Genomic DNA, 24,179 nt, shown 5'->3' on the forward strand with positions numbered 1-24,179 from the left:
TCATTAGATTGAGCTTATGCAGTATACCATTTGCCTAGTGTGGTGGAATCCAGGCACAAATTGAGAATATTGGGTCTGAGAAACAGACAGTTGCAAATCTGCATCAATATCTAAAAGATATAATATTATGTGAAAACTATAAGCAATGGAAGCATATTTGAAATAGCACATTTGCAATGGAGCATAGGACAAGGTCAAGGATGTTGAAGGAATGAGAGGCCCATGGCAGAAACAGGTGAACAACGATAAGCTTTGTAGAGTTTGGAGGAGAGCCGAGGTAGAAGTCAGGTAGGAAAGTTAAGCAGGAGAAATCTGAAAGTAAACCTGTTGGTTTACTTTTTTGAGTGATATAATTGAAGCAGTAAATACATTGTATATGTGAATGTTTAAATGTATTGATTCTTAGTGACTGTGTCAAATAGAAAGCTCTAAAATTTTTATTTTTAATTAGAAGTAAATGTGAATTTCTGAAAATTTTATTTCTTAGTTAATATTTTTGCTGCAATGTGGTTCATGAAATATTTATGGATTTATTATGCAAATATTATCTACAGTTATTGCCTATTGGGCAAACGGAATTAATTCATGTCAAACACAGTTTCTAAAATACTCCCCAATGCCATTAGGCTTTACAATTCAACTGCCAGGACTTAAGAACTTTTTTTAAAGCTATTATTAATGCTTTTTTTGAGTTAGTGATTTAGATGCATATCATATTATTACTGAGTTAAGTATTGTATGTAATGAGTTTTTGCTACAACAAGTGTATGGGACATTGGAAAAAATGTTGAATTTCCCCATGGGGATGAATAAAGTATCTATCTATCTATCTATCTATCTATCTATCTAAAAACATTAGGAAAATTGTAATTTCATAGGTAATCAGCATATGGAGAAATTAAATTTAGCATCGTAAATATGATGTTTTCAACATATTGCTCTTGTTGTTTAAAATCTCATTTTAAAATTCTTCCAGAGCTTCACTAACTTCAGACGAGATTATTAGTATTAAAACAGAATCTGTGGACAAACTACCCGGACACTTCAGACAATTTTGTATCTTACTGAGGTAAGAGAGTTAAACTGCAGTTTTAAGTTAACTTTTCTTGTTAAAATAAATGACTCTTAAAACGCTTTTTAAACTACTTTTTGTTTTGAGCCAGTCGACAGGTTTCTAATGACTTCAGAGATTTGCCAACCCTTGCTGTGCATGGATTTGAGGCGCTTCTGATGTCTTTACTGATTGGCTTTCTATACTACAATGAAGGCAGTAAGAAATTATCCATCCAGGACACGGTGGCATTGCTATACATGATTGGGGCTTTGACACCATTTGCAGTCGTTTTGGATGTTACTGCTAAATGTAAGTTGTTTTTATTTCCTATCGTTTAAAATGTTTTAATAAAATATTTTATTTTTAAATGTGTTTCCTCCAGAACACAAAACATTGAAAGGATCTGCTGGACTTATTTGCACTCAATGCCTTTTGGGCAGACTGAATTCATTTATGTCAAATACAATTTCTAAACACATTAGAGAAATTGTAATTTTGCAGATAATAAGTAAATAAAAATATATGTGGATACTTGAATATTTAATTAAGAGAAAGTTCTCGAGATGAAAAATTACCAAAACCCAAAACATTGCAGTTTCCAATTTTCCATCCAAAAGTGATTAAACTCTGACCTCAAGCTACATCAACAACAGCATTTTAACTTGGACAACCATTTTGCAAATATGGGCCTGACCTGAAAGAGATTACACAGACTGCATTATTCTGTAGCGGCAAAAGAAGAATTGTCAACAATAAGAAATTTTACCATTGTGAAATAACACATTAGTTACTTCTATCAGCTCTGTAGGATAGATAGATATTAGGTATAGATTAGATATTAGGTGTTAGATATTTAAGCATTGCTCTCCCCGCAACTAAAAAGTGCAACAATTGTCTCTACCTTTCCTCCCGAAAGGCAATTGTTGAGTGCCTTCGACTCATGGCAACCCTATGGATAGTGTAGTAGTCCATAAGGTTTTCATAAGGTTTCCAAGATACAGAAGTAGATTGCTAGGTCTTTCCTCCATGGCCCAGGTTGGGACCCGGCCGGATTCGAACTCAGGACCATCTGCCTCAAAGTCCAGCGCTGATGCCACTACACCACCAGCCAGCCCAAGGCAATACCAAAAACTATAAACCATGTGCTGGAGGAATCAGCAGGTCAGCAACAAATATGGGAGGAAAGGAAGCATTGATAATTCGAGTAGAAATCCTGCATCACCAACAATTCCTTTCCCATCACAGAGGCTGCTTGACCCACTGAGTATCCAGCATTTTGTTTATTGCTCCAGTATTTGCAGCATTAAGGGAGCTAGGGCTTTACTCTTTGGAGAGGAGGAGGATGAGAGGAGACATGATAGAGGTGTAACAAGATATTAAGAGGAATAGACAGAGTGGACAGCCAGCGCCTCTTCCCCAGGGCACCACTGCTCAGTACAAGAGGACATGGCTTTAAGGTAAGGGGAGGGAAGTTCAAGGGGGATATTAGAGGAAGGTTTTTCACTCAGAGAGTGGTTGGTGCGTGGAATGCACTGCCTGAGTCAGTGGTGGAGGCAGACACACTAGTGAAATTTAAGAGACTACTAGACAGGTATATGGAGGAATTTAAAGTTGTGGGTTATATGGGAGGCAGGGTTTGAGGGTCAGCACAACATTGTGGGCCAAAGGGCCTGTAATGTGCTGTACTATTCTATGTTCTATGTTCTATTTTCTGGAAGACACTCGTTCACATACATTGCTAAGTTCTTCTGGACTGAACACAATCATCTTTATCTTTCCATAGGTCATTCAGAAAGGGCAATGCTTTACCACGAGTTGGAGGATGGGATGTATTCCATCACTTCTTACTTTTTTGCTAAGGTAAATTAATCTTCACTTTTCTAACTGAATCAGAAATACTAGAGAAGTACAGTAAATATCCTCCAAGAGGACCACAACCTTGTCATAACGTTTGGAGGCTTCTGTGCCTCAATGACCTGGAGAGCTATGCTGGCTGGAGTCAGGGATTTATACTTTGGCTTTTGGTTGGGTCACCCATGGTAAACATGTCAAGGGGTAGAGGCCAGACTAAGGGTGGTCCCACCAGCCCTCCAGGTTCAGGGGTTCAACTCAGGGCTAACAACCGTAACTGGTCAAATAAATATTGTGTGCCATGGTATAGGGCCAAGGACAGACAGAGATGAAGGACCTTCATTGCTGCCCTAAATGCCTGTGGTGTAATGGACAGTCATTAACAGTAAATATTTGTGTCCATTGGGAAAACTATCTCCACCAAATGAATGGTTTTGTATGTGGGTGAAAATCATGTACAATAAACTTGTTTCTAATGGCAGGTAAAGGGTTTCTGATTGATACAGGAATAAAAACAATAATTTTGATTTTCTATTTGGGTGCATACTTGATCTGTTCCCTACCTAAATATCCTATGCATATTTACCTGGTTAGTTTATTTTTCTGTATTTTCACACGAGGAGTTGAGGATTATTCCCATCAGGTTGCCCCATGAATGCTTTGGTTGTTTCTGTAATTGTTTTACATCTGCTACAAACCAAAACAGTTGGGGTGATGGAACTTTTCATTTAATTTGTAGATGAAACTGCAGATGCTGAAAATCTGAAATAAAATCAGCAAATGTTGGAAACACATAGAAGTCAGGCCATATCAATGTAAACCAAACAGGGGTGAACACCCTTTGTCTGAACTCTTTCCTGTCAGAGAAATATCAACACAGTTTATCTTTCCACAGATGTAGTCTGACCTGCTGAATGTTTCTGGCATTTTCTATTTTTATTATTTAATTTATAATTTGTTTATAACCACTTGTCATTATCTCTCATTCCGCAGCTTTTGGGAGAACTGCCAGAACACTGTGCATTTGTAATAATCTATGGCGTGCCTTTCTACTGGATAGCAGATCTCAGACCTGAGGCCAGTCTGTTCCTCTTGAGCTTTCTGTTGGTGTGGCTGCTGGTTTACTGCAGCAGAGTCATGGCCTTGTGGGTGTCGGCACTACTCCCAACACTCCAGTTATCTTCGTTAATAGGGAACACCTTTTTTACAATCTTCTACTTGACAGGAGGTTTTGTCATTAGTCTAAAAAACATGTGGACAGGTAAGCATGTTTAAATCCAATCAGAGAATCCTGTATGTCTAATTTCTGATATGTATTTAACAGAACTACCTAACTATCAATAAGGGTGTTACTGGTAAATCCTTATGGCCAATATGGATTATTGCAATAAGGATGCAAAACTAATCTCACAATTGCTCATAAAGTTCATTTTTGACCTTCAATAATCCCATCTTCTAAAGGATGCCTTAAAAAGGTAATCTTCAAAAGGTGATGCCTCAAAAAGGCTGCATCCACCTCTGACGACCCCCATCATCCAGGACACACTCTCTTCTCATTGCTTCCATCAAGGATGAAGTACAGGAGCCTGAGGACACACACTCAACATTTTAGGAACAGCTTCTTCCTCTCCACCATCAGATTTCCAAATGGACAATGAACCCATGTGCACTACCTCACTATTTTTGTTTCTTTTTTTGCTCTCTTTTTGCATTGCTTACTTTATTTATTTATTTGTTTTTTTGTTTATTGTTGTAATATATCGTTTTTTATAATTATGTATTGCAATATACTGTTGCCACAAACCAGCTTATTTCACAACTTATGCCAGTGATATTAAATCTGATTACAATCCTACCACACACATCAATAATATTTTACTTATTAAGTTTCTTTTAAATTGTGGTTTGTTTGAATATACACTTGGCCGCCACTTTATTATGTATCTCCTGTAAGTAATAAGGTGGCCACTGAATGTATGTTCATTTTCTTCTGCTGCTGTAGTCCATTCACTTTAATGCTTGATGTGTTGTGATTTCAGAGATGCTCTTCTGCACACTACTGTTGTAACGCATGGTCATTTGTGTTTCTATCTCCTCTGACCTCTCTCATTAACAAGACATTTTTGCCCACAGAAATGATGCTCACTAGATATTTTCTTTAGCTTTTCACACCAATTTCTGTATACTTTAAGAGACTGTCATGTGTGAAAATTCCAGGAGATCAGCAGTTTCTGAGATATCAAACCACCCTTTCTGACCCCAACAATCATTCCACAGTCAAAGTCACTTGTATCACATTTTTCCCCTTTCTGATGTTTGGTCTGAACAACTACTGTTTGACCATTTCTGTATGCTTTTAAGCATTGAATTGCTGCCATAGGATTAGATATTTGCATTAATGACCAGGTGTACCTAAAAAAGTGGCCACTGAGTGTATATCACTCTGAAATGTAGCTCCAATAGGCTGATAATCTTCTGCCTAAAGATCATGAGCTAGAGGTTTCTTTGTGATTTAAAATGGCTGGTTTAGTGCACGGGTGTGGGGGCAAGTATTCAACAGCTCACAGCTTGCGTTAAGAGACTAGCTACCATGCACCTCTGTCGACCGACAGCGCATCAAGTTGCTGGAGTGGGGCAACAGGGACAGAGTTGTCGTGGTCAATGACTCCAGCTCCAGCTTCAAGGTGAACAACATTCAGTTTGATTGAAGGTGTTGTGGCTCAAGCATCGTGAAGTTGGCGGTATGGGCCTGTTGTGCACTGCTGGAGCAGCCCTTCATTCTCTGCTCTTTGACATGGGCACACTTCCCAAACAACCCCTCAGCACATGTACCATCCAGTTTTGTAAAATAGACTGCACATTCATGGAATTGTACAAATGGCTTTTAAATGGAATTGTGACATTTTTACTGTAATAACATTAGAAAGTCTGTTGGTTTCTTCCAACAGTTCCAGCATGTTAATTTTTTCTCTCTCTCTTGTCCAAACTGTCTGCATTCCACATCAAAAGTATTGTGTTGCCTGGACAACCCTGGTGTCTACTCGTTCATGGACATCTCATTTTGTTTTCCTCACTGTTTGTTTCCCCACTGGACTTGATCTAAAACACCAACACCGTTTCTCTTTCCATGGATGCTACCTGACTTGCTGAATGTTCACATTTCCTGCATCTACAGATTTTGATCCTGAGAATTTACGGACCACTGTGTCCTATGTGGTTTTGACATGTTTCTTTTATTTCACTTAGTTCCCCTTCTGAACACAGCCTTCAATTCAGCAATTTCTAATCCTGAGTCTGCCACCCATGCTTCTGGACAGCTACTTTGTCAGTGATTCTGCCTGGAAATCAAAACCTCTGAGTTTGTTTGATTTTTCATTTATCCTGTTTGTACCCCTTATGCCTTTATCAGTACTCCTTTAGTCAGTTATTCTGTCTTGCACCCTGGTATAAACCTTATCTTTCTTACTCTCCACTGTCTGCAGTCCTGCGCCCCTGCTTTCCCTGATTCTATATTTGCTGAATACATCTTGCATATTGAACTTACCCAGTTTTGATGAAAAGTCGTTTCCTGAAATGTTAACTTTGCTTCTCTCAAGAGTAATGCTGCCTGTCCTGACTTCTGGGCTCTATTGCATTTCCAGCCTTGGTAATAATTTGCTTCTGTAGCTTCAGTACCTCATTCCTGCTAATTGCCTGTGGTTGTTTAGGTTGGATTCCTCTCAGGGATTGGATACAATGGGAGATAAGTGAGAGTTTGGGAAAAAGAGAAGGGGACTAACATTTAGAGTGTTTTCAAAATACATGAAAGAGCTGCAGTTTCAAACTCATAATAGTTGATGATTCTCAGACAAGGCTTGTCAGAAAAATGTCCATCCAGATAATTCCATGACTCACCTTCGCTTCCTGAAAGATTACAATTCTCTGAGAGCTCTGTGTTCCTCCAACCCTGATTTCTGCTGCAAGCCCAACTCTCATAATCTACCATTGTGTCAGTAGCTTCAGCATCCTAAACACCAGGCTACAGGATCTCCTCTCTAAATCTTCTCACCTCTCCTTCTCTATTCTGTCCTCTAAAGCCTTCTGTGAAGGTGATTTCTTCAGCCAAACCTATAGTTGAACTTTTAAATCTTTCCCTTTTATTTTTGATTTGGTGCCAGTATTTGTGATTTGAAGGTTCTCTGCATTTAAAATATGACTAGAATATGAAAGCAGGATGTAATGTTGATGCTTTATAAGGCCTCACTTGGAGTATTGTGAGCAGTTTATCTAAGAAAGAATGTGCTGATATTGGAGAGGGTTCAAAGCGGTTCACAAAAATGATTCTGGGATTAAAAGGCTCATCATAGAAGGAGCGTTTGATGGCTCTGAACCTCTACTCACTGGAATTCAGAAGAATGAGGGGGGATCTCATTGAAACCTAAGGAATGTTGAAAGGCCTCAAGAGAGTGTACATGGAGAAGATGGTGGAGGAGTCTAAGACCAGAGGACACAGCCTCAGAATAGTGGGATGTCCATTTAGAACAGAGATGAGGAGGAATTTCTTTAGCTAGAGAGTGGTGAATCTGTGGAACTCATTGCCACAGGCAGGTGTGGAGGCTAAGTCATTGGGTATATTGAAATCAGGGAATGAAGGAATATGGGGAGAAGGCAGGAGATTGGGGCTGAGGGAGATGGATTAGCCATGAAGAAATGGCAGAGCAGATTCGATACGCCAAATGGCCTAATTCTGTTCCTATATCTTATGGTTTAAAAACCTTCCATAATTGACCTTAGTTTGACAAGTTCCTGTTGGTGTCAGCATTTTTTGATGATCACGTTGCTTTTCAATTGCTGTGAGTCCACTCAGACATTTGACAGTAATTCTGTAATAATCTTTGATTCTTATAGTGTTAGAAATTTAGTTCCAGTCATTTCATAGTCCCTCTTTTCTGCAATTCGTGTTGCAAATGAATTTCCAAGATGAATGTTAATGTAATTATTGACAATATTTAATTGTGTACTGTCATATTAGATATATTACAGATATTAGATATTTCTTTTTAACAATTAACTGTCATGATGAGTAATTGGGAATATAGGAACAGGATCTACTATTTTATATATTACAGATTATTATTATTTAAGTAAAAGGCACATCAAGATTTAAGGCAAATTATTTATTAAACATTTTCTATTATTTAATAGCTTTAATTAAAAGTAATCAGGGAGCTACAGATTGGTGAGCATTACGTCAATAGTGTGAAAGTTACTGGAAGGGATTCTGAGAAACAAGATTTATTTGTATTTGTAAAGGCAAGGTCAAGTTGGCAATCATGTCTCAAGAATTTCATGGAGCTTTTTGAAGAGGTGACCAAGAGGACTGACAGTGGGGCAGTCAGTACTATATTATGTTCTTGGACTTTGGCAAGGCCTTGACAAGGTGCTACACGGTAGGGTTGACCAGAAGTTAGAACACATGGAATCTATAGTAAGTTACTCAATTGACTAAGACCATAAAACCATAAGATATAGGAGCAGAATTAGGCCATTTGGCCCATTAGATCTACTCCATCATTTCATCATGGCTGATCCATCTTCCCTCTCAGCCCCTTGTACCCCTTCATGCCCTGACTAATCAAAAATCTGTCTTAAATGTACGTAAAGAGTTAGCCTCTACAACTGGCTGTAGCAAAGAATTCCACAGATTCACCACTCTCTGGCAAAAGAAATTCCTCCTCATCTCCATTCTAAAAGGATGCTCCTCTATCATGGGACAGTGTCCTCTGGTCTTTGACTTCCCCACCAGATCAAATATCCACTCTTATCCACTCTTCCGGGGCCTTTTAACATTCGATAAATTTCAATGAGGTCACCCCTCATTCTTCTGAGTTCCAGTAAATACAGGCCCAGAACCTTCAAACACTCTTCATACGACAATCCTTTCAACATTAACCCTTGCATTCCTGGAACCATTTTTGTGAACCTCTTTGAACCCTCTCCAATTTCAACACATCCTTTCTTAGACAGAGGGCCCAAAACTGCTCACAATACTCCAAGAGAAACTTTATAAAGCCTCAACATTACATCCTTTTATATTCCAGTCCTCTTAAATGCTAACATCGCATTTGCCTTCCTCACCAGCAACTCAACCTGCAAATGACCCTTTAGGGAATCCTGCACAAATATGCCCAAGTCCCTTTGCAACTCAGATTTTTTTCATTTTCTCTCCATTAAGAAAATAGTCTATGCTTTCATTTCTTCTTCAAAAGTGCATGACCATAGACTCCCTGACATTGTATCCCATCTGCCAATTTACTTGGTAATAAGATACTGGGAACAGTAATGGACTTGGTTTTCAGATTGAGAGCCTGTGACCAGATTGGTGTTGAGTTCCCTGATGTTTGTCATATGTACATATTAATATTTTGAATGAGAATGTAGGCAGCATGATTACTAAGTTTGGATATGGCACCAAAGTTGGTGGTGTAGTGAAGAAGATTGTCTGTGGTTGTAACAGCGTCTAGATCGACTGGAAAAGTAGGCTAATAATTGATTTTAATTGGCTTGGCACAACATTGTTCCTGTCCTCCACTGTTCTGTGTTCTAATGGCAGATGGAACTTAACTCAGACAAAATTGAAGTAATGCACTTTGGGAAATTAAACCAGGTCAGTATATATGTACACGGTGAATGGCAGGGTCTCGGGGAGTGTTGTTAAACAGAGAATCCTGTACGTATTTCCCTGGAGGTGGTGTCTCAAGTTAGAAGGAGGAGTGTAACATGCTTGACTTCATTGGCCAAGGCATCAAGAGTGAGAGTTGATTTTCACATTACAGTTGTACAAAGCTTTTATTAGATCCCTCTTAGAGTATTGTGTGCTGTTCTGGTAGTCTTACTGTAGAAATATGATTAAGCTAAAGGAGGTAACAGTAAAGATTCTCAACAATGTAACCCGGTTTGAGTTTTATGGGGAGATTGGAAAGGCTGGGACTAATTTCCCTAGCACAAAGGTGGCTGAGGGGTGACCTTTTACAGGTTTATAAAATTAAGAGGGGCCCAAATATGTTTGATAGCCTTTTTCTCAGGGTTAGGGGAGTCTAAGATTGAGGAGGGGAGGGAATAATTTAGAGGTGATCTGAAGAGCATTTTGCTCATACATGATGGGTGGGGCATATGGAACAAGCTGTCAGAGAAAGTATTTCTGATGCAGGGTCTTGGCCCAAAATGTTGACTATCCCTTTGCCTCTGAGGGTGCTTCCTGACCTGCTGACAACCTCCAGCAGTTTGTTCGGTTTTTTTTTGCTCCATGTTCCAGTATTTGTAGTCACTTGAGAGGTGGTAGAGGCAGATAAAATTACAATGCTTAGAAGTCCTTTGGACAGGTACATGGATAGATGTGGGTCACAGGTCAAATGCAGACAAATGGGATTCATTTAGGCACCTTGGTCAGCATGGTCAAGTTGGACTGAGGAGCTTGTTTCCATGGTGTAGAACTGTATATCTGTGGCTCCTGCATTCTGTTCTGGAGGCTGAATGGGTAGTTGCACACTTTCTATTTTTATTTCATGTTTCCATTACTGAGGTCTTCTTGCATAAATATCTTATATACAAATATCTCCAATGCTTCATTTAGATGAAAGTTACTTTGTACAAGTTTTGTAAATGGTGAGAAACCTAAGGAGAAACTGTTTTTACACTGTTGCTTAGAAAGATGGGGACGTGAGCAGATCAGATTTGATGCAGCAGCACATCATCAGCCCTAATCTCGCAAGTGATTGAACACTTGTCTCCAATGATTACATTACACTGCACCAAACATCATTTCTCATTTTTCACAATTTCACCGAACTGCAAGATGACATTTGTGAAGATAAAATTCATTTTATACCGTCGATTTCTTTCCACAAAGAGAAGAAGATTACTTCAATCATGACTTTAGCTATATAATATAAAACGTTATTTCCCAGGAATCCACAGCATTTATCAGTGGATAAGCTTGTCAATCTTTCATTCAGTCTGCCATCAGATATCAGCTACATAAAGAGCATTCTCCTATTGAAATTCCACATGATACTGCTGGGAAATGCAATATAATGAGAGATAACTCAAGGAAACAGAAAACAGAACAGAATGATTTTTTATAAATAGTAATGGATACATGGAGATAGCTTTAAGTCTTGAACCGATAACTGGTGGTCACACTCAAATGATGCAAATCAAATTTATATTCAGAAGTTCCACAGAAGAGAGGTTAATGCCAGAGGACTGGTGAATAGATAATATTGTTTCTACAGTCTGAGAGTGGCAGATAGCTAAAACAGAAAATGCCGGTGGGTCTCAGCAGATCAAGCGGAATAGAATGGAGACCAAAAATGATCAAAAAATATATTACTTTTGATCCTGACAAACTGGGAAGAGAAATAAAAGGAAATATAGGAACTGTGAAGTGCAGAACTTAACAGTTGCTGGAAATTGAAGGGGAGCTTCAAATTAAACAGAATCCAGGAAATATCAGCAATTGTGGAGGGGAATAGGACTGAGTCAATGTTATAAGCAGAAGACCTCACCTCAGATTTGATCAGGATTGACACAAACAGGAAAGGTTGGCCATTACGAATAGTTGATTTCTGTATTGAATGCCAAGACAGCAACATGCCTAGACAGAAGGTGATGTGCAATTCCTCAACCTTAACTGGGGTATCAATAGAACAATCTAAGGGGCTGCCTTTGTGACTATAGAACTAAACTTAGCTAAATTTAAGTGAAGGGGGTGGTTCAGAAATCTAGACTAAAAGAGATTTAACAATATAAACATACAGAAGATATGACAAAAATACTCTTCATAGATTCCAACATTAGTGATATGGACTTAAGAATAAGTAACTCAATATTCTAATTGGCAGATGATCCCGAAACTGAAGAAGAGCTTAACATAAAGGAATGCAAGAAAACGATAGAAAACCTGTATTCACTCAAATGGACAATGAACAGTTAACAAAGAAGCAGAAATGTCACCTGCCTTAGGAAATAAGAAAATGAATGAAGTAGAAGAACAAGTGGATCAGACAAACAATTTTAAAGTACTAAATCTATGTTAAGTGCAAAACGACAGATGCTAGAACTCTAAAATTAATACAGGAAATGTTGGAAGTACTCAGCAGGACAGGGAGCATCTCCAAAGAGAAAAAAAACAGTTAATGTTTTAATTCAGTAATCAGAGTTAAATGAAAACTTGTTAGTTGTACTTGATCTGTCTGAAGGAGATGCAAGAATGGAGCAAGGGAGAGAGAAGTGTCACTGGATCTATGAAATATACCGTGGTTACTAGAAACCTGTAATAAAAGAGAATGCTGGAAATACTCAGCAGGTCAGGCAGTATCTGTGAAGACAGATAAAGTAGAGTTAACATTACAAGTTAATGATAGAATGGGTGGTATATTGACAAACACTGACTAGTTCATGCTGAATGGTCCAATTTTGTATATTCTATATAAGGACAATTTTTTTCTGTACATTGTAGGATGATAACATAGGCAAACATGATGTCAATATTTTATTGAGTTGTTTTCTAATTTCCAGCTCTGTTTTACCTGGATGGTGCCCCACTTCTTTTTTTCTACCTGGTAGTGAACAAGTGACTCGATGAATGAGACGATTTTCATTAAATTAATGAGGCCGTCTGATTGGTGTAAACTGCAAAGGTAATAGGACATTGATGGCATTTATATAGAAACTGCAAGGGTAAACGGACATTGATAGCAGTTAAATAGAAGCCTCCCAACAGTGGCTGGGAGGTAGACCACAGGTTACAACAGGAAATAGAGAAGGCGAGTCAAAAGGGCGATGTTATTGTAGTTATGGGAGATTTTAACATGCAGGTCGATTGGGAAAATCAGGTTGGTAATGGATGTCAAGAGAGTGAGTTTGTTGAATGCACAAAAGATAGCCTTTTAGAGCAGTTTGTCGTTGAGCCTACTAGTGGATCAGCTATACTGGATTGGATCTTATGTAATGAACCAGAGGCAATTAGGAACCAGTGATCACAATATGATTGTGTTGAAATTGAAATTTGATAGGGAGAAAGTAAAGTCTGATATAGCAGTATTTCAGTGGAGTAAGGGAAATTACAGTTGCATGAGAGAGGGATTGGCCAAAGTAAACTAGAAGGAGCTGCTGGCAGGGATGGCAGCTGAGCAGCAATGGTGTGCATTTCTGGGAAAAATGAGGAAGGTGCAGGACATCTGTATTCCAAAAATGAAGAAATACTCAAATGGTAAAATAGTACAACCGTGGCTGACAAGGGAAGTCAAAGCTATTGTAAAAGCAAAAGAAAGGGCATACAACAAAGCAAAAATTAGTGGGAAGGTAGATTGGAAAGTTTTTAAAAACCTACAGAGAGCAACTAAAAAGATCATTGAAAGGAAAAGATGAAATATGAAAGCAAGCTAGCAAATAATATCAAAGTGGATAGTAAATGTTTTTCAAGTATGTTAAAAATAAAAGAGAAATGGGAGTGGATATAGGACCGCTAGAAAATGAGGTCGGAGAAATAATAACAGGGGACAAGGAGATGGCTGATGAACTAAATGAGTATTTTGCATCAGTCTTCACTGTGGAAGACTCTACCAGTACGCCTGATGTTGCAGTGTATGAAGGAAGAGAAGTGGGTGCAGTTACTGTTACAAGAGAGAAGGTGCTCAAAAAATTGAAAGACCTAAAGGTACATAAGAAATCCGGACCAGATGAACTGCACTCTAGGTTTCTGAAAGAGGTAGTGTTAGAGATAGTGGTGGCATTGGAAATGATCTTTCAAAAATAATTGGACTCTGGCATGGTGCCAGAGGACTGGAAAATTGCAAATGTTACTCCACTCTTTATGAAAGAAGGAAGGCAGCAGAAAGGAAACTATAGACCAGTTAGCCTGACCTCAGTGGTTGGGAAAGTGTTAGAGTCAAATGTTAAGGATGAGATGATAGAGTACTTGGTGACACAGGACTAGATAAGACAAAATCAGCATGGTTTCCTTCAGGGAAAATGCTGCCTGATGAATCTGTTGGAATTCTTTGAGGAGATTACAAGTAGGATGGATAAAGGGGATGGAGTGGATGTTGTATATTTGGACTTTCGGAAGGCCTTTGACAAGGTGCCACACATAAGGCTGTTTACCAAGTTAAGAGCCCATGATATTACAGGAACGCCACTAACATGGTTGGAGCATTGGCTGATTGTTAGGAGGCAGCAAGTGGGAATAAAAAGATCTTTCTCTGGTTGGCTGCCAGTGACTAGTGTTCCACAGGGTCGGTGCTGGGACCATTCACTTCTGCTGTATATAAATGATTTAGATGATGGAATAGATGTCTTTGTTGCCAAGTTTGCAGATAATATGAAGATTGGTGGAGGGGCAGGTAGTGTTGAGGAAACAGATAGGATGCAGTAGGACTTTGACAGATTAGGAGAATAGGCAAGAAAGTGGGAAATGAAATACAATTTGGAAAATGCATGGTCATGCACTTTGGTAGTAGAAGTAAATGAATAGACTGTTTTCTAAACGGGGAGAAAATCCAGAAATATGAGATGCGAAGGGACTTGGGAGTCCTTGTGCAGAATACCCCAAAGGTTAACTTGCTGGTTGAGTCAGTGGTAAGGAAGGCAAATGCCATGTTAGCATTCATTTCAAGAGGTCTAGAATACAAGAGCAAGGATGCAATTCTGAGGCTTTATAAGGCACTGGTGAGGCCTCACCTTGAGTATTGTGAACAGTTTTGGACCCCTCATCTTAGAAAAGATGTGCTGGCATTGGAGAGGGTCCAGAGGAGGTTCACAAGGATGATTCTAGGAATGAGTTATCATACAAGGAACATTTTATGGCTCTGGGTCTGTACATGCTGGAATTCAGAAGGATGAGGGGTTATCTCATTGAAACCTTTTGATTGTTGAAAGGCCTAGAGAGGGTAGATGTGGAAAGCATCCTTCCCATGGTGGGAGAGTCTAGGACAAGAGGGCACAGCCTCAGGATAAAAGGACACCCTTTCAAAACAGAGATGCGGAGAAATTTCTTTAGCCAAAGGGTGGTGAATTTGTGGCATTTGTTGCCACATGCATATGTGGAGGCCAGTTTATTGGTTGTATTTAAGTCAGAGATTGATAGGTTCTTGATTGGACATGGCATCAAAGGTTACAAGGAGAAGACCAGGAAATGGGGTTGAGGAGGAGATAGAAAAAAGGATCAGCCATGATTGAATGGCGGAGCGGACTCAATGGGCCAGATAGCCTAATTCTGCTCCTGTGTCTCATGGTGTAGTCTACACTCCAGTAAAACCTTTGACAAGGTTCCACCTGAGAAACTAGTCCAAAAAGGTTTTGGACCATAGAGAAAAAGTAAGTTAGATTCTATGGACTACACCTCAAGGTTCTGAAAGAGGTAACTGAGGATATTGTGGAGGTATTAATGGTTATCTTTCAAGAATCACCAGAATTGGGAATGATTCCAGAGGATTAGAAAATCCTCTTTAAGAAGGGAGGGGGGCAAACGACAGAAAATTATAGGTCAGCTAGCCTGACTTCAGTGACTGGTAAGATTTTATAGTCCATTATTAAGCATTGGGTGGCTGGGTGAAGATATGCCTCTACCAAAGGAGGTGTAGGTGCTCCTTCCCTCCAGTAGTCTACAGGTCACCCTTGGGCAAAGTGTAGCACCTTTTTAGCCCCTGATCAGGGTTACGTGAAGCCGGGTGGGAGCTGGTGGAGGATGGTCGTATGAGCAGCTGGTGCATATCACAAGCCCTGGTTACGCAACCACTGACAGCAGGCGGAAAATTTTCAACATCCTCAAATGCCTTCCACGCATTTTTCACCAGTCCCACTAGAAAGTCTTCAAATTGCCTGTCATTGATGACCTGATTGATTTGTGGACCAACAAAAATGCTTTCCTTAATCTTGGCATCACTTATTTTGGGAAACATTTGTCTCAAATATCGAAATCCTTCATGGGAATTTTTGTGCCTGGTGACAGCTGATTCCACCCTTGCGGTCTTGAACTGAGTAATTCTTCTTAATTCAGGTTATTAAGAAGTCTAATGGAATGTTGGCCTTCATTGCTAGAAGGATTGAATTCAAGAGCAGGAAGGTCATGCTGCAACTATACACGCTGCATCTGGAGTACTGTGTGCAGTTCTGGTCTCCATACTTGAGAGAGGATATACTGGCTTTGAAGGCAGTGCAGAGGAGGTTCACCAGGTTGATTCCAGGGATGAAGGGGTTAACCTATGGGGAGAGATTGAGTTGCCTGGGACTATACTCTCTGGAATTCAGAAGAATGAGAGGGGAACTTATAGAAACAGACAAAATTTTGAAAGGGATGGATAAGATAGAAGTAGCAAAGTTGTTTCCATTGGTGGGTGAGACTAGAACTAGGGGACATTGCTTCAAGATTCAGGGAAGAAGATTTAGGACGGAGATGAGGAGAAACTGTTTTTCCCAGAGAGTGGTGAATCTGTTGAATTCTCTGCCCAGGGAAGCAGTTGAGGTTTCTTCACTAAGTATATTTAAGATACAGTTAGATAGGTTTTTACATAGTAAGGGAATTAAGGGTCATGGGGAAAAGGCAGGTAAATGGAGCTGAGTTTACTGACAGATCAGCCATGATCTTATTGAATGGTGGGGCAGGCTCAATGGGCCGGATGGCCTAGTCCTGCTCTTATTTCTTATGTTCTTTTGCCTATGACAAACTCAAGTCTTTGACCAGGTCATTTAATGAGTTATCAGATGAGGCTCACTCAGCTTAAAGGGTTCAAATTCTATATCGGTATCAGTGTCGTTTTCTATTCCTGGCTTGTGCATCATGGCATCTTTGTCTGCCTCCTTTCGACTCCATGTCAATGGTGGCTTCAGTCCTGGAAGACTGTTGTCATGTGACAAAGGTCTCACGGCTGACGGGAGATTGGGGTATTCAATGGATTTCTTGTTTTTAGCAGAGAAACCAGACGCGCTGGTCAGACAGATGTAGCAGTCTGTCACATAATCCTGCTCTCACCATATCATTGGGACAGCGAACTGCATTGACTTCTGAGCCAAGCTCTAAGATTGACAATGCCTGTTGCGCAACAAAGTGAGGAGCCCATTTTTCGTCTTGGTCGTCAATTTTACACCCAAAGTAGAGCTTGTAGGCTTTCTTCATGCTCCTTCTTTGATATGAAGCATATATTCGCCACAAATATAACAAATAGAATTGTGGCTGTTACAACATTGGTGAGACATTTTGCTATCACAGATACTCATAAAAATACAATTACTTTATTATTATGAGTACACACAATATGCTGCACCCATACAACACACACATCAATGTGATCACAAACCGATATGCATGTACACACAGTGCATAGGACTGTGTGTGTGTGTGCGTGCGTGCGTGCGTGCGCGCGCTTGAGAGAGAGAGAGAGAGATGCTTTTATAGTCTTTCTAAAGCCAGTCCTGCCATGCTACATCCACCATGCCTAGACAAGTTAGAATACCTTTCTGCTTACATTGTGGGCAACATTGTAATTAACTTGAAATATGAATTGAAATTACAAATATAGGTGATTTTTTTTAAAAATGGTGTGTGATAGGGAAATTTCATGGTGATTTTCATGATCAGCAGCCCAAAAGTATTCAGAAAGAAAAATCACCGTGGATATCAAATGACTCCACGGGATAAATGGTTCCAAAATTGGTTTGACAATAGGAGGCAGAATGTAGTAATGCAGGGATTAGTTTTGTGATTGAAAGTTTGTGACCAGTGGTGTACTACAGAAATCTGCGCAGGACTCTTCCTGTCTATTATATGTGTTGATGGTTTGAGATATGAATTTAGCAATAAGTAATGAGTAAGTTCACAGATGATATGAAAAGTGCATGTAGTTGATGATGAAGAGGACAGTCTCAGCAATGTTATGATCTTGATCACTTGCTAAGCCACAGAGAACAATGGGAGATGGAATGTAATCCTGCTAAGTACAAGGTAATGATCTTTGGAATAATTAGAAAGGGTGCATGGTAGCACCCTAGGGAGTATTAAGGAATGGAAATGTCAAGGTTTAGAAGGCTAAGTGGGATCACTATAGATGATACTTAATGGTCTGCATGAACTTCATGGGCCAAAGGACTTATTTTTAAGATGTTTTACTCTTTGATTCTATGATTCTTTTTGAGACACAGATTGACCATTTGCTCTTGGATACTTAATATTAAATCAAAATTAAGATAAGTTAAAACTTTATTTATCCTGAAGGAAATTATTGTTGCAAGGTTGCTCAGTCAGAAATACATACTTTTTTAAAATACAACATGTAAGCATTGATGTGTGAAATAAAAACAAAATGTGTATTGGAAAGAAATAGAGCAAAATACAGATGTGCAATGAAACCATATTCTTATGTACTTAAGGAAGAGGAGTTGTAGTCTTATAGCCACAGGGAGAAAGGATCTCCTGTGACGTTCAGTGGTGCACCTCAGTGGAATCAGTCTTGTGGTGAACTACATATACCTGTCTGGGCACACCCCCTGCTGACTGCTCCTGTGGCCCCTCCCACTGACCGTGGCTTCTCCCACAGACCCCTGTATAAAGGCGATTGAGGCTTGAGCCCGGCCCTCAGTCTCCAGGATGTAGTATGGTGGTCAACTACTGCTTGTTCTTTCTTCCAGTCAATAAAAGCCGATATCTCACCTCACGTCTCAGAGAGTTATTGATGGTGCATCAAGTCTGTTCCTCTGTTTGTCCACTATGTCATGGAGGGGTAAGAGGGATTGTCCATAATACTCAGTAGCTTCTGCAGCATCTCCCTCTCAGACACAACCCCCAGGGAATCCAGTCCCACCCCCAGAACAGAACCAGCCTTCCTAATGAGCTTATCGAACTTCTTGGCATCAGCTGCTCTCACCTCGCTGCCCCAGCAGACTATCAGCATAGAATAGAATGCTGGCCACCACTGAGTTGTGGAACATCTGCAGCATAGTACTGCAAACATCGAATGACTGGAGCCTTCTCAGGAAGTATAGTCGGCTCTGCCCCTTCTTGTACAGAGCCCCTGCATTTTCAGTCCAAAATTGAATCTAAACTTCCACAAATTCAAGGATAATTCACAGGCAATGTATATGCTTATTTTGTCTTATTCTTTGACTCAAAGAGACATAAAAAGCAGTATTAAATCCTGTTAAAATTACCCTTCGTTTTGCAAAGGTCACGAGTTGGGAGCAATGGAAGCAGAGGCTGGGTGTTTGTGCTGTGGAAATCAAGGAAAAGACTATATTTGTAAACTAATATTATCTCTTTGCACTTCATTGCAGTTGCTTCTTGGTTCTCCAAGATATCCTTCCTTCGATGGGGCTTTGAAGGTCTTATCCAGGTTCAGTTCACTGGACATTCTTATTCTATTGTGATAGGAAATCTTACCATTCCAATCAAAGGCACAGATGTAAGTGAGAGTTACAGTGAAGTTACTTTAAGATAAGCAAAACTCTTCCGGGTGTCATGTGGAATGTAATCATATGAATTCCTTAACACTGTATTTGATCAGGAAGACAATAATCTATTGAATTAATGGAGCTTGTGAAAGGATAGTTTGGTGCGACAACCATTGCATGAAGATAGAAAGTACTTTCACTGAGTAGATCTGGTGACGTGTTTAACACAGATTGAGATTGCGGGTGTTCATCTTCAGAAATCATTTTGACACAAATACTGAAGAACTACGTAAACATACCACCTGCAAAAGATGCCGCTCGGTGGTGTAGTGGTATTACACTGGACTTTGAAGCAAATGGTCCGGGGTTCCAATCCAGCCAGCTGCTTGCACACTTTCTATTTGTGTTGGGTTAAGCGTTGAGCTAGCAACTTGACCTTATAAGAAACGGACGAATGCTAAGGAAATGGCAAAAATGCCAGCAAATGCACCGCAAGGCATGAAAAAGGAACAACAACTGGGAAAAGAATGGCAAATAGACAACACAGTGGTACTAGAAAGTTTGTGAACCCAGTAGAAGTTTCACTTATTTCTGCATAAATATGACCTAAAAATGTGATCAGATCTGCACATAAGTCCTAAAATTAGATAAAGAGAATCCAATTAAATAAATAACACAAAAAATTATACTTGTTCATTTATTTATTGAGAAAGATGATCCAATATTACATGTATTTATTGGGAAAATTATGTGAACCTTTGCTTTCAGTAACTGGTGTGACCCTCTGTACAGCAATAACTTCAACCAAACGTTTCCAGTAACTGTTGATCAGTCCTGCACATTGGCTCAGAGGTATTTTGGGCTATTCATCCTTCCAAAAATGATTCAACTCTGGGATGTTGGTGGCTTCCTTGCATGAACTGCTTGCTTCAGGTTCTTCCACAAAATTTTCCAAAAAACATTCTGTTGTAGATTTACTCTTGCCTTTCAGAAAATTGTCTTGTTGCATTATCCAACTATTAAACTTCACGTGATGGACTGCTACCCTGATATTCTCCTGTAAAATGCCTTGATACAATTTTGAATTCATTGTTCCCTCAACGATTGCAAGCTGTCCAAGCCCTGAGGCAGCAAAGCAGCCCCAAACCATGACACACACAAAATGCTGGTAGAACACAGCAGGCTAGGCAGCATCTATAGGGAGAAGTGATGTCGACGTTTCGGGCTGAGACCCTTCGTCAGGACTAACCAAAATTAGCGGAATTAGTTCTTATACCACCACTCTCCTCCGTCTAGCAGAATTAGTTCTTATACCACCACTCTCCTCCATCTAGCGGAATTAGTTCTTATACCACCACTCTCCTCCGTCTAGCGGAATTAGTTCTTATACCACCACTCTCCTCCGTCTAGCGGAATTAGTTCTTTAGCCTGCTGTGTTCTACCAGCATTTTGTGTGTGTTGTTGTTTGAATTTCCAGCATCTGCAGATTTCCTTGTGTTTGCCCAAACCATGATGCTCTTTCCACCAGACTTCACAGTTGGGATGAGGTTTTGGTGTTGGTGTACAGTGCCTATTTTTCTTCAAACATAGCAATATGCATTCCTGCCAAAATGTTCAACGTTTGTCTCATCTGTCCACAGAACATTGCCCCACAAGTGTTGTCGAACACCCAGGTGGTTTTTTGCAAAGTTGAGACATGCAACAATGTTTTTTTTGGAGAGAAGTGGTTTCCTCTGTGGTGTCCTTCAATGAACACCATTCTTGTTCAGTGTTTTTCTCATAGTGGACACATGAACAAGTATTTTAGCAAGTTCTAGAGATTACTGCAGGTCTTTTGCTGTTACCCTTGGGTTCTTTAAGAACCTCCTTCAGCATTGCAAGTTGTGCTCTTGGTGTGATTTTTGCAGGATGCCCACTCCCAGGGAGAGTAGTAAAAGAACTGAGTTTCCTCCATTTGTAGACAATTTCTCTTACTGAGACTGATGAACAATCGGGTCTTTAGAAATGCTTTTGTAGCCTTTTCCAGCTTCATGCATCTCTACAGTTCTTCTTCTAAAGTCCTGTGAAAGTTGTTTTGATCAAGGCATGGTGCACATAAACAGATCTTTCTTGAGAAGAGCAACACTGTCAGTAATCTGACTTGGTGTGTCTTTTTTATTGGGCAGGGCACCTCTACAACCCACACCTCCAATCTCATCTCATTGATTGGAACACCTGACTCCAAATAGCCTTTGTAGAAGGCATTACCCCATGTACTTTTCTCAACAAATACATGTAATATTGTACAGTGTCATTTTCCTCAACAAGTAAATGAACAAGTATAATGGTTTTCATGTTATTTATTTAATTGGGTTCTCTTTATCTAGTTCTAGGACTTACATGAAGATTTGATCACATTTTAGATCATATTTATACAGAAATAGGAGAAATTTCTACAGGGTTCACAAACCTTCTAGCACCACTGTAATTGCAAATAGAAAGAGAGATTGTGTTTTGGAAGTAACTGTCACAAAGTGCATGCACTATGATTACAAACAGAGCACAAGGAAGAGGATTAGTGACAGTACCCATACATATAGGAGGCCAAAATAATCATGTGTTTTATGTTTAGATACATTCAATAAAAAAGTAGATAATATTAAATTTAAACATATTTTGGTTTCACAGCAATTGTAAATTTGATTGAAATCATCCAGCTTAGCAGGCAATTTAGTTAGAAAAGCACACAAGGAACTAATGAAGAAGTTAGAATGTAACTATGCTCTATAAATCTTAACCACATTGTAGAGAATGAATTTAATTTCACTGCAGATAGTAATTTAACCAAAGCAAGCTGAGAAGCTGACTGATCGATAACTGATGGCACGTTCCTCTGTGTTTGGTTTTATTTTCTAGATAATTGAATCTATGGACATGAATTCAGAACCACTGTATGTGTGCTACATCATCCTAATAGCCATATGTATTGGATTCCTGATACTCTACTATGTTTCATTAAGGTTTATCAAGCAGAAATCAAACCAGGATTGGTAAAATGCAATTAGCACAATTCTGTCAAACACCCTACACTCAAAGGATGGTGATTTCCTACCTCCAGAGAGAGATCACTGGAGAGCTGAGGATCGTGTAAATTGGACACCTGTAGGTGCTGCATTGCTTGTTTATATTGCATGAAATTATGCCAGAACTATTTGATTATCACCTGGACTGTTGCAGTCACTACGTTGAATTGCCCTGCCCTGCCCTGAATCCCAGTGACATTTCCTGTGTGTTTACTGTATATGGATACAAATTCAGGAACTCACCCTGTTATATAATCAGCCAATATCTAATTGGAGGTCTGAGGATCAGATGCGTGAATGGCCGATTTAGATGTTTGCCTGCAGCAACAGAAAGTTGTCCCAGGCTGTCTCATCTCTCAACTTTCTTTGCCTCCCACCGTTCACTGCCCATCCATGGTACTGACAGAACCAGCTGACAGCTTGCAGGACACTGGACAGCCCTGACTGTTCACCAACCAGCAACTAACTGTGAAGCTGGTGGAAAGGAAGAGATGGGAAGTGACAATGGGGGCAGGAATAGTCTAAACTTGTGCAGCTTGAGAAAGTACCTCCTCTGTTCTGGCCCTGGAAGAAGAGTACCCTGAACTTGGCATAAAATCTGGAGCTGATTCCTTGCGCAGGTCACTGCTAAAAGAACAACAAAACATTAACGACCATGTGTGAGTAGAGAGCCTTCCTGCTTTACTGGTGAACTGCAGTTATTTTTCACTAGTCCCAGACCCTGAATCAAAGTCTTTGGCAGTGGGATCTGGATGGTTCCAAACTGAACAAATTAAAATCATACCTAAAGAATGGCTGCTTAAACAGAGACCATCCATGCTTTCAATAATTAGACTTCTGGAAACCAAGGGGGAGGTGGAAAGAGAGCACAGAGTGATCAATCAGTGATGCTTTAATGTATGCAGTATACGTTAGATGACATTAGCAAAGATTTGAAGAAACTGTGTAACTATTGATATTTTATACACACTTACCATTGGCATATGAAGAGCTCCTGTTAACACTCCTGTAAACCCGTTGGATTATAAATAGCATCCTGTCTTTTTACATTTCCAAAATATGACCATTTAACAGCAGGATCAAGGAAAGGTGAAATGTCTGTAATGATATCATTCACCTACAATATCTATTACACTCAGCCGATGTGATTTCACTCAATGAAGAACTGATTTACATTATGTAAAACTGCTCTGATTGCAGAGCTGGGTGAATGCCCAAAACTAGTTTAAGACACTGCAGGCACAGTTCATCACCCTATTACACAGTTCATCATCGACTCTCACACTTCTAAGCTTAATCCATAATAAATACCATACCCAAAGAGTCCTTACATAGTTTTCTTCATGACATGGCTTAACTTTCAGTGACAGTCAAAAGCCTTCAGTCTGTAAGAGAAATACTTTTTCTTGAAAATGGCTTTAAAGTAACCAAGAGATTTATAGATTACATCCGGCAAATCTAAACGTAAATGGTGGGTTATGCCACATTGCTATTTGTACCAAGATTACATACTCCCTCATCGCTCTTCACTCATCCCTTGTCATCTTTGTGTCCCTTGCAAGCAGAAAACTTGCAGGTATTAATAATTTATTTTGTTTACTCCCAGTACAAAAGCAAAAGTAGTTCAAACAACTTTTGTATTTGGAGAAACATTACTTTTTGCACAATCATTTAAAAATTGTATATTTTGGAAAACATAGATATTGTAGATTTTCTAACAATTAGGAAATATGTACATTTGCAGCTTGACAAAAATGTAAGATATTAATTTCTTTAAGATAATAAATATC

At 39.5% G+C, this 24,179-nt stretch overlaps 1 protein-coding gene across 1 annotated transcript in view; it reads left to right on the forward strand.

Annotated features, from left to right (window-relative positions):
* abcg8 (ATP-binding cassette, sub-family G (WHITE), member 8) overlaps window positions 1-24,179 on the forward strand; it is a 61,881-nt gene extending 37,702 nt beyond the window's left edge. The window contains exons 8-13 of the mRNA XM_073050651.1: window positions 977-1,069; window positions 1,164-1,363; window positions 2,838-2,914; window positions 3,899-4,166; window positions 19,211-19,338; window positions 22,223-24,179. Coding sequence (XP_072906752.1) covers window positions 977-1,069; window positions 1,164-1,363; window positions 2,838-2,914; window positions 3,899-4,166; window positions 19,211-19,338; window positions 22,223-22,360 — 904 coding nt within the window. The 3' untranslated portion in view covers window positions 22,361-24,179. The remainder of the gene's footprint in view (window positions 1-976; window positions 1,070-1,163; window positions 1,364-2,837; window positions 2,915-3,898; window positions 4,167-19,210; window positions 19,339-22,222) is intronic.

The sequence above is a fragment of the Hemitrygon akajei genome, chromosome 7, assembly GCF_048418815.1.
Source record: "Hemitrygon akajei chromosome 7, sHemAka1.3, whole genome shotgun sequence".
Taxonomy (NCBI): Eukaryota; Metazoa; Chordata; class Chondrichthyes; order Myliobatiformes; family Dasyatidae; genus Hemitrygon; species Hemitrygon akajei.